Below are 9,834 nucleotides of genomic sequence, written 5' to 3'. Positions count from 1 at the left end.
ACAGCTTATGGGGACCCCTGTCTCCAAGTAAAGGAAGCTAAGGCTGTGGTCTTCAGAAATTCATTACGTTTTCATCGGGCCTATCTGGGCAAAACAGATGAAAACATAGTGTTTTATACTTGTACGTTCTCTTGTACAGATCTCTTCCTGTTAGCAGTTGTGGGGCTCACAGTATCTTGAGATCCTTTATGTACTGACAGGCCTCATTCCCTGGCCTCATGGAGGGGGATGGGGGACTACTCGCTCAGAGGCCACAAGTTTAAATCGTACGAAGTTGAGTTACTTGAGGTGTCTACTTCTGAGATGCTGAGGGGGCAGGGTTGAACCCCTAAAACCCAGCCATGTTTTGCTACTTTGCCAGTTTTGCCAATTTCCAGCTTCTCCAATGTGGTCTGAGTAAGCATGTCTTCCCTGTCACTGGGTTCCAGCTAGGCAAGGCACCTGGTGTCCAAATAGATGTCATTTTTGGAGATTCCACACACATTCCTACAGACTCAGAACATTCTGGAATTTCCCCTTCGAGACTGCTTCCCTGAGCCCTGAACTCACTCAACAGGCACCAAATAATTTTGTGAACCTACTACGCTGTGTGCCAGCCGAGGCATAAAAATAATTTCCGTCCCTCTCCTCACCTACAAGAAATGCATAGAAAGGCGTGATCCAGCCTGCAAAGAAGTCCTTTGTTTTTGATGGGTATTACAGGTGTGAGGACCCCTTGCTGGCCTCACCTGCCTTCCAGTAATCAGTCTGCCAGCAGAAACCAAATCCACCCTCAGAATGAAGACTGGCCACTTTGGTCAAGCCATTCATGACACTGTACCACGGCTCTGACTATGTAGGGACAGCTAGATCGTCCAGCACAGTGGCTGATTCATAATGGTGACAAGTAAATACATTTGGTATTTGCTGAGCCAAATGTGATAAGTCCCTTAGAGCAGTTTCCAAAGGGGAAATTCTATTTCCCACATGCAAGTAAGATAGGATCTTGATTCTTCCAGGAACCTGGCTTGGCTTGTTTTTGGGTGTGTGATCAAGCTGATTCAGAGCTGTGTGAGGGAAGGTAAAGCCTATAGCAGACAAGCCAGGGCTGGTTAGCAACTTTCCACTGTGTCAGGAGCCCCAGAGAGAGGTTTCCCAAGTTCCATCTTGTCTGCCTTTTTAATTTTTAAGTCCATGGGATTTATTTTCTTTTGATTGACGTATAATTTACATACAGTAAAATTCACCTTTTTTAGTGTACAGTTCTAAATAAATACAGACATGTAACCACCACCACAGTCAAGATACAGAACATTTCCATCATCCCCCCACATTCCCCTGTATCCCTTTGCAGCAGATCCCATCCCCTGGCAACCACTGATCCAATTTCTGCATCAATACTCTTGCCTTTTCCAGAGGTCCTTTAAAATGGAATCACACAGTAAATAGACGTTTGAATCTGGCTTCTTTCATTAACATTAATGCATTTGAGGTTCCTCTGCATTGTTTCCCGTGTCAGTAGCTCAGTCTTTTTTATGGCTGAATAGTATTCCATCACGTTGCCAGATCACAGTTTATTCATTCACCCACTGAAGGATGTTTAGGTTTTAATGGCTGTTGGTAATGACAGATAAAGCCTCGATAACCATTTGCTCATGGGTTTTTATGTGAACATAGGTTTTTATTTCACATGGGTATTCCACCAGGGGAAGGTTGTTAGCTTGTATGGCTGTAATGCTTTTGAAGTTCTTTTTCATGAAGAGAAGAGTTGAAAAAAATGGCGATGCTTTTTTTAAAAAAATTAAGTCTTTATCATCATCTGAATCACAGCTTAACATAAGCTGAGTGCTTACCACAAATACTCAGTATGCTACACACTTTACACCTCAGCATTTTATTCACTGGGTGACCTCAGGCAAGTCACATGACCCTCTCAGAGCCTCAGTTTCCCTACCGGTAAAACAGAGGTAATGATAGTCCAAGCTCCTAAGATTATTGTCAGGATTAAATGAGTTAATACAGATCAAGTGCTTGGAACCGGCTTGACACAGAGTAGGACCATGTCAGTGTGAGCTATTATTATGATGTTCATTTCCTGGCCCCTCTCAAATTCATCCACATAGCAACCCTGGGAGGTAAGATCTACCCTTATCCCATTTTATGGAGGACATACCTAGCAATTCGAGAGGTAGAGCAAGTTCTGCAAGATCACACAGGCAGTAAATAAGTAAATAGTGGGTCCAGGATTTCAACGGAGGCTGACCGACTCCAGACTCACCTGCTTAGTTTTTTTTATTTTTTAATTTATGTTTGGCTGTGTTGAGTCTTCGTTGCTGCGCGCGGGCTTTCTCTGGTTGCAGTGAGCGGGGGGCTGCTTTTTGTTGCGGTGCGGTGGCTTCTCTTGTTGCGGCGCGCAGGCTCTAGGGCATGCAGGCTTCAGTAGTTGTGGCTCGTGGGCTCTAAGAGCACAGGCTCAGTAGTAGTAGTTGCTCCGCGGCATGTGGGAGCTTCCTGGACCAGGGATCGAACCTGTGTCCCCTGCATTGGCAGGCGGATTCTCAACCATCGCGCCACCAGGGAAGTCCTGCTTAGTTCTTACATTAGGGTTCTATTGGATACCAAAGAAACAGAACCAGTAGGATATATGTGTTTGTGAGTGTGTCTGTGTATTAAGAGATTTATTTCAGGCATTGGCTCACACGATTGTGGGGGCTGGCAAGGCAAGTCTGAAATCTGTAGGGCAGACCAGCAGGCTGGAAACTCTTGGCCAGGAATTGATGCTTCATCCTCAGGGAAACCTCAGTATTTGCTTTTAAGGCCTTCGGCAGTGAGAGCGCAGAACCCTAACCACTGCACCGCCAGGGAATTCCCTCAGTTTGCTTTTGAAGCCTTTCAACTGATTGGATGAGGTCCACCCACAATACCAATGGTCATCTCCTGTACTTAGAGTCAACTGATTATAGATGTTAACCTAACCACATATACAAAACACCTTCACAGCAGCACTTAGTGTTTAATTGAATAACTGGGTACAACTGCCTAGGCAAGTCGATGCATACAACTACCCATCACATCTTCTCTTCTTCTCTGAGTTGAGAGCTCAAACCTGTGCTGAGATTTCTGCAGAGGCCACTTTTCCAATAACATTCCAAAGTGCCCAGTGAGTGTCCAGGTCAAAGAATCATAGCCATAAGAAGAGATGTTGAGTTTTGTTTTTGTTTTTTTCTTTTTTGGGAGGGGGACGGTTTGAACAATTAAAACTTCCTGAACATGACCCAGGCTTGCTCAAGGAAGGGAGAGTTCCCAGCTCTCAGGTTGCCCCTAAACACAAGGACACCCTTCACATGATGTTTTTGGCCCACTCAGGGCTATGTGAAGACCCTTGGAGGCTGCCACATCTGTTAACTCTTAAATTTGTAAGTGTGAGGAAATCCACAAGCTCTGAGTTTTTCCCCATGATGACTCTCCCGCTGTTTATGTAGCTTTTAAAAAATTCAAACTCTCTCCCCTCCATGATTGGTTCAGGAACCCTGCAGTGCTGTGCCCCTGGGCACCCAGCCCAGACTCATCCTCCCAGGTCAGCTGGTGTGTGTCCTAGTCCAGAGTCCTTACTGACACGGTTACCCTGGGGTCGGGGTGGCCAGGGATGGCCGGAATCCCCCTGCTAGACAGCAGGGGAAGGCCATGGCATCTTTCTCAGGAGTTCCAGCCTGCACAAGGGCAGTAGTTACCAGAAGCTTTTTGCCAGGAAGCGGGTGGCTCAGCAGCCCACCATTCAACCAGATGGCTAGTCACCCCTTTGACAGCACTTCCTCTAGGCCAGGCCTGTCCTGGGCACTTCACAAATGTTGAATCAACGTCAACTTCAAAGCCCTATGAGGCAGGTACAACTACTACCCCCATTGTACAGATAAGGAAGCTAAAGGCCCTGGAAGGCTCAGTAACCAGCCCAAGATCACACAGCCAGGAAGAGCTGGAACCAAGAATGAAACCGGGCTGTCTGTCTCCAGAGCCAGTGTCACACCGCCCAGACCTCCCAATCAGTTCTTCCAGGAAACTCTCTCCTTCACAGGGCACCACCACCTACCCAACCCTCTTCCCTTCTCAGGTGGTACCCCTTTCTGAGCCTTCTTACCCCGTCAGCCCTGCCCTTAACCACAGACACCCCAGACTCTCAGAGCCGAAAGGGATCATGTTGCCCACAGATGAGGAAACAGAGGTCTTGAGAGGTGTATGACACGCCCATGTCTCCCCCAAATCATAAAGGTAGTGGGGAGGGGAAAAAGAAGGTGTATTAAAAACAGCCAGGAATATTTACGAAGCGTCGGTTCCAGACACGTTTCTGCCAGTAGAGACCCAGCACTGACAAGACCCAATCCCTGCCCTCGTGGTGGTCGCAGGCTGGGAGAAGGGTGACATTTAGCATGAAAACCAAGGAACAGGGTAATTTCAAATTTCAGTGGCAGGGGTTCTTGAGAATACAGTAAACTGAAAGACTTAAGGAGCTGGACTGAGAAGACCTCTCCAGGGAGATGAACTTTGGTCCCGGGTGCTCACCCCGCTTTACAGGGTACTGTATAGGTGAGGACAGGGACAGTACCGGGGCTCCCAAGTGCATTCTACCCACAGCCGGTAGAAGAGGGCGGGTGGGTAATTTTAGTCCCAGAAGCAGGGTGGGTGTCTGGGGCAATGAAAGATTAGGTAACTCCCGCACCCCGAGACTCCTGGCAGGAACTGAGTCCCAAGCCCTGTGAGATAAGAGCGGGCACGTTTGCTTCTGCTACGGAAGGGGCGGGGCGAAGGGAGCAGCGCGTCGTAACCTATTGACCCAGGCAGGGGGCGGGCTGCGCGGCCGGCCGGGTCGTCAGGAGCAGTAAAGCAAGATCTCTATTGGTTCCCGCGGGGGATGGGCGGAGCCTCCGTCTCCCGGGGGCGTGCGCCACGGGGAGGCGTTGCCGAGGGCGGAGCGGGAAGGGGCGTGGCCGCGCGCACGGGGCTGTTGGCGGTGCGGCCCCGCCCCGGATGTTGCGCGTCGCAGCCTGGGCGGCGGCGATTGGTCGAAACTGCGTAGGGGGCGAGGAGGAAGGTTCTGGAGGGGGCTGGCGGGCTCTGGAAGCTTCCGCCGGGCGAGTATATAGACTCCGGGAGCGGGCGGCGGCGGAGCCGGGGGACGGCTACAGCTGGGGCGGGGCGAGCCGTACGCGCAGGCAATGGGCAAGGACTATTACCAGACGCTGGGCCTGGCCCGCGGTGCGTCGGATGAGGAGATCAAGAGGGCCTACCGTCGCCAGGCGCTGCGTTACCACCCGGACAAGAACAAGGAGCCCGGCGCCGAGGAGAAGTTCAAGGAGATCGCCGAGGCCTACGACGTGCTCAGCGACCCGCGCAAGCGCGAGATCTTCGACCGCTATGGGGAGGAAGGTAGTGTGCGCGCTCGCGGCCGGGGGCGCGGCCCCGCCGTTTGACAGGCGGAGAAACCGAGGCACAGCGGCCACGCTGCGGCGTCCCGGGGAGTGGGGGGCGCCCCGGCCCCCGGGGGCAAGCAGCCCCCGCCCTCTGGCCACACGGGCGTCCGCTCTCGGATAGGCGGCCGCCCGATGGGAGGAGCAGCCCTGGCTGCGCTGCTCGCCCAGAAGCTTCTAGTATGTCTGGGACTGCCCCTCCCTGGGCGCCCGCCTCCGCCCACGGCCCCTGTCGGTCCGGGGTGCTGAAGGAGAGGGTTCGGAGGCCTAGCTTGAGTGGTGACATTGTGGCCCCGCGGGCCCTAGACTCACCTGGGCGAGGTGCAGGGCGGGGTCTCTCTGGCTGAGCGCCGGGCACAGCCTGCGTGTAGTGAGCCTGCAAACGAGAGTGACAGTTAAAGCCGAGCGACCTCCCGGAGCTCTCCGAGGGTGGAGTGAGGTAATCCCTGTAAAGTGCTTACTTGGCTCCGTGCCCTGCCGAGCACGTAGTCGGCCGTCAAGGTGTATGGAGCAATGGGGCCTGTCTCTGCCCAGCCTCCCCGGGGTCGCCCTCTTCAGGGAAAAAGAAAGCTTTCTTGGTGTCCAGTTGCTCGTTGATGACTCAGGCTGGCTTCTGGGCTTGGCCTTCAGAAATAAGTGACTTTTTATATAAGAATGGTGGTAGTAAGTGCCAGGGCGTGAGAATTTGAAAGTCTCCGTTTACAGTTTCACCTTCATCTCTACTCCGCCACACGTCTCTAGCCCTAAAGTGTTTAAGAGTAAACATTTAGTGAAAATTGATCCTGGGTTGTGCTTTTTTCATCGGATCTGTTAGTGAATTCTTTGTACTCCTTGTAACATTGCAGGAAGGATGGGTTACTCAGGTGTGAGGACCTGGGTGACCCCAAGAGATATGGCCATCTCAGAGCTTGAGCCTTTCACTACTGTCATGCCACAATGAACTACCTACCTTGGGGAGTAAGGGTTCTGTTTATGCCGCTGCAAGTGGGAGGTAAAAGCTTGGGGTTCTTCGTTATTCTTCCCAGACAGGCTAAAAAAAACCCTCCCGCAATGGCTCCTAAGCTTTTTTCCTTAAGGAAAGCTCCTGGAGAGCTAAGCTCCTAGCCAGCCATCTGATTTCTTCTGCTTTTGCTTTTCAGGCCTAAAGGGCAGTGGCCCCAGTGGCGGGAGCAGTGGTGGTGCTAACGGTACCTCTTTCAGCTACACATTCCATGGAGACCCTCACGCCATGTTTGCTGAGTTATTCGGTGGCCGAAATCCCTTTGACACCTTTTTTGGGCAGCGCAACGGGGAGGAAGGCATGGACATCGATGACCCATTCTCAGGCTTCCCCATGGGCATGGGTGGCTTCACCAACATGAACTTCGGCCGCTCCCGCCCTGCCCAAGAGCCCACCCGAAGGAAGCAAGATCCCCCTGTCACCCATGACCTCAGGGTATCACTTGAAGAGATCTATAGCGGCTGTACCAAGAAAATGAAAATCTCTCATAAGCGGCTGAACCCTGATGGAAAGAGCATTCGCAACGAAGACAAAATCTTGACCATTGAAGTGAAGCGGGGGTGGAAAGAAGGGACCAAAATCACCTTCCCCAAGGAAGGAGACCAGACCTCCAACAACATTCCAGCCGACATCGTCTTTGTTTTAAAGGACAAGCCACACAATATCTTTAAGAGAGATGGCTCTGATGTCATTTACCCAGCCAGGATCACCCTTCGGGAGGTAAGGCACTAGGCAGGGCAACGTCTGCGGAGGGAGAAGGCTGCTTTTTGACACAGTTCAGTATTTGCTTGACACATATTTCTGAGCTCTTGGTGTGTGCCAGGCTTGGGAGGTGCAGTAGCAACAAGACTTTCCAGGGCTCTGTTTTTCCAGAGCTTCTGTGCTGGTGACCTGGGTGGATCTGGGGGCAGGGTCTTAGCTACAAAGGCCTCATGGTGCTTACCTTACATTAAACAGCCTCTGGGCAGGATGTGAGCTTCCGAAGCTACTCTCTATCTAATGTTGTCCATTTGCTTTCCAAGGCTCTGTGTGGCTGTACAGTGAATGTCCCAACTCTGGACGGCAGGACCATACCTGTTGTATTCAAAGATGTCATCAGGCCTGGCATGCGGCGAAAAGTTCCTGGAGAAGGACTTCCTCTCCCCAAAATGCCCGAGAAACGTGGAGACCTTATTATTGAGTTTGAAGTGATCTTCCCCGAAAGGATTTCCCAGACGTCAAGAACCGTTCTTGAGCAGGTTCTTCCGATATAGTCACTGTGTTCCCCAAGGACTGACCAGGGACCTTTCCAGAGCTCAAGGATTTCCAGACTGTTCCACCAGCTGTGGACCCGCGAGAGGGTGGGAGGGCCCAGGGCGGGCTTTCGTACTGCTGAATGTTTTCCAGAGAATATATTACACAATCTTCTAAAGTCGTGCACTAGACTTAAGTGGTTTTTCGAGCGATAGGGTGGCAGGTGGTGGGGACAGCAGGAAAAGGCAGTCCAGTCTGCCCCGCTGGGTCCTGCCACCCTCCGGGATGGGCCCACACCCTCCTCCCCCAGGCCCTGCCCAGGGGGAGAGGCAGACCCACAGCTGGACTTGATCCCTCTGTAGTCCCTTTGCTTGCAGGTGTTAGACGTGGTATGGACCTGCCTTCTTGGTTACCAGGTCCTGTACACTCCTCAGTTTCTGTTGTGTAATCAGTTCATGTTTTATTCTGTATTTGTCTCCCACGTCTTACTCTTCCCCTGAAGAATCCCGTCTTTTCTCTTGCCATCTCAAATTGAGAACCTAGACTATTTTTGCCCAACTGCCTGGCCGGCTCCCACAAGCAATACCTCTCTCTCGTTCCAGCAAGACCAAGGGAGCCGGCCTCCAGTGAGCGAGTAACTTGTGCAGCTGCCTCTCCCTCGAGCGTCTGGGGTCCTGGCCGGAGCAGGGGGTCCTCTCAACCCCTGGCTCCAAGGCTGGGTGCGCTCACTTTCCTTTTCTGTAAGGCAATCTTCTGGCACACCTGGGATTTACCAGTGGCCCAGGTAATTTTTCATTTAATGGACTCTGGACTCTCAAAAGGATCTGATCCTTTTGCATTTTGCACAGCCCTAGGTATAATCCCTTTTGATAAAAGGGTCTCTGCTTCTGATTACAGGAGCACTGTGGAACGTCTGTAAATATGTTTTTATAATTCCGTGTAAAGTTGGTGTGACCTCAACTGAAACCAGTCCACAGCAGCTGCTGCTCTCTGTAAGGGGCCGTGATGGAACTCGGAAGGAACCTGGTGGGGGCGGGGGGCGGCACGTAGGAACAAGTGTCTGTTCCTCGCAGGCCAGTCTGGTGCTCAGACCTTTAGATTCGTTGTAAGTTGCCACTGCCAGCACAAGACCAAAGTGTGTGACTTGTCAGTGTGCAGTGTGACAGCATTAAAGACTGATGCTAAACCTCAGGGGAGCGGTCCTGTGACTCTGTTTGAGGGCTCTGCTGATGGGCTGGGGTGGGGTCTGGGCAGCCCTCCAAAGGCGGCCAGGGTGGGTGGGTGGGAGGGAGGGAGGGGTGAGCAGAAGGCAGGAGTCCTCTGCAAGGGAGAGAGAAGTCACTCTCCTTGAGCTGGATGTGGTGTGGATAACAGCACCCCACAGGACTCGATCCAGGCATCCGGAGAGCCCAGTGGACTCAGAGCTTGCTTTCTGTGAAGGTTGGGGCCAAAGTTAAGCAGGTCCCCTCCCAATATTCCAAGGTCTGGTTGCTGGGGCCAAAGGGAGATGTATGTATCTCCCCCCACTCCTTACTTGCTAGAACAGGCTGGTGTCAGGCAGACCCTGGCCAAACCAGACTAGGATTCCAGCCCAGGGCTGGCCCTGCCCTGGTGAAGACCTATTTCCTGCCCTCCCTTTATTTGCAGGCCACTGAAACTGCTTTTACTTTGCAACTTTTTTTAAGGAACTGGTTTTATTTTAAGGTAAGTAATCACACAGGCGGAAAACAATGTATTGCTATTTTGCTACAAAACGTCTTGATGTAAAAACTTAAATAACACCATGTTTAACGTCAACCTAGGAGTGGCTTTCCCTTCCCACTGAAAGAATTTAACCACTGAAAACAGTCTAAGAGCAGTGCTGTCCGAGAGAACTTTCTTCAGTGATGGGAATGTTTTATGTCTTTTAAAACAGAAATTCTTTAAGATTCAATAGAAGTTGCTTGGTAGCCGCAGCCACACGTGGTTAGCGGTGACTTGGGTAAGACATGGGTGTCTTAGAAGGGCAGCCATGTGGAGCCCAGAGAGGCCATCCTAGTTGGGAGGTGACCCCTGGAGTATCAGAGCCAAAAGGGACCTTATCACAATATTTGTTTACTGAACCAGGGACCAAGATGACATTTGCTGCAGAATTGGCCCTGGCCTCGGTTGGGGTCACAG

The 9,834-nt window shown here is 51.6% G+C and overlaps 1 protein-coding gene across 2 annotated transcripts; it reads left to right on the top strand.

The window, feature by feature from the left end:
- The first annotated feature begins 5,062 nt into the window (after window positions 1-5,062).
- On the top strand, window positions 5,063-8,865 carry DNAJB1 (DnaJ heat shock protein family (Hsp40) member B1). 2 transcript variants are annotated; one of them, XM_065874025.1, is made up of 3 exons: window positions 5,063-5,400; window positions 6,581-7,161; window positions 7,464-8,865. In XM_065874025.1, exons 1-3 carry the CDS (start codon window positions 5,190-5,192, stop codon window positions 7,692-7,694), a joined length of 1,023 nt encoding a protein of 340 aa, XP_065730097.1. In that variant the 5' UTR covers window positions 5,063-5,189; the 3' UTR covers window positions 7,695-8,865. The 2 variants fall into 2 exon arrangements, with proteins under 2 accessions (XP_065730097.1, XP_065730098.1); XM_065874026.1 differs by having other exon boundaries at window positions 5,190-5,400; window positions 6,581-6,688; window positions 7,471-7,694.
- The last annotated feature ends 969 nt before the right edge of the window (window positions 8,866-9,834 follow it).

This window comes from Phocoena phocoena, chromosome 3, assembly GCF_963924675.1.
Source record: "Phocoena phocoena chromosome 3, mPhoPho1.1, whole genome shotgun sequence".
NCBI classification, from domain to species: Eukaryota; Metazoa; Chordata; class Mammalia; order Artiodactyla; family Phocoenidae; genus Phocoena; species Phocoena phocoena.
The sequence above is the reverse complement of the archived record's forward strand: the minus strand, read 5'-3'. Positions and strand labels throughout refer to the sequence as shown.

Excerpts from the sequence above, each read along its gene's own strand:
- DNAJB1 (XM_065874025.1), top strand. The coding sequence starts at position 5,190 with ATGGGCAAGGACTATTACCAGACGCTGGGCCTGGCCCGCGGTGCGTCG. Across the intron at positions 5,401-6,580 it reads CGACCGCTATGGGGAGGAAG|GCCTAAAGGGCAGTGGCCCC; the intron begins GTAGTGTGCGCG and ends TTTGCTTTTCAG. Across the intron at positions 7,162-7,463 it reads CCAGGATCACCCTTCGGGAG|GCTCTGTGTGGCTGTACAGT; the intron begins GTAAGGCACTAG and ends TTGCTTTCCAAG.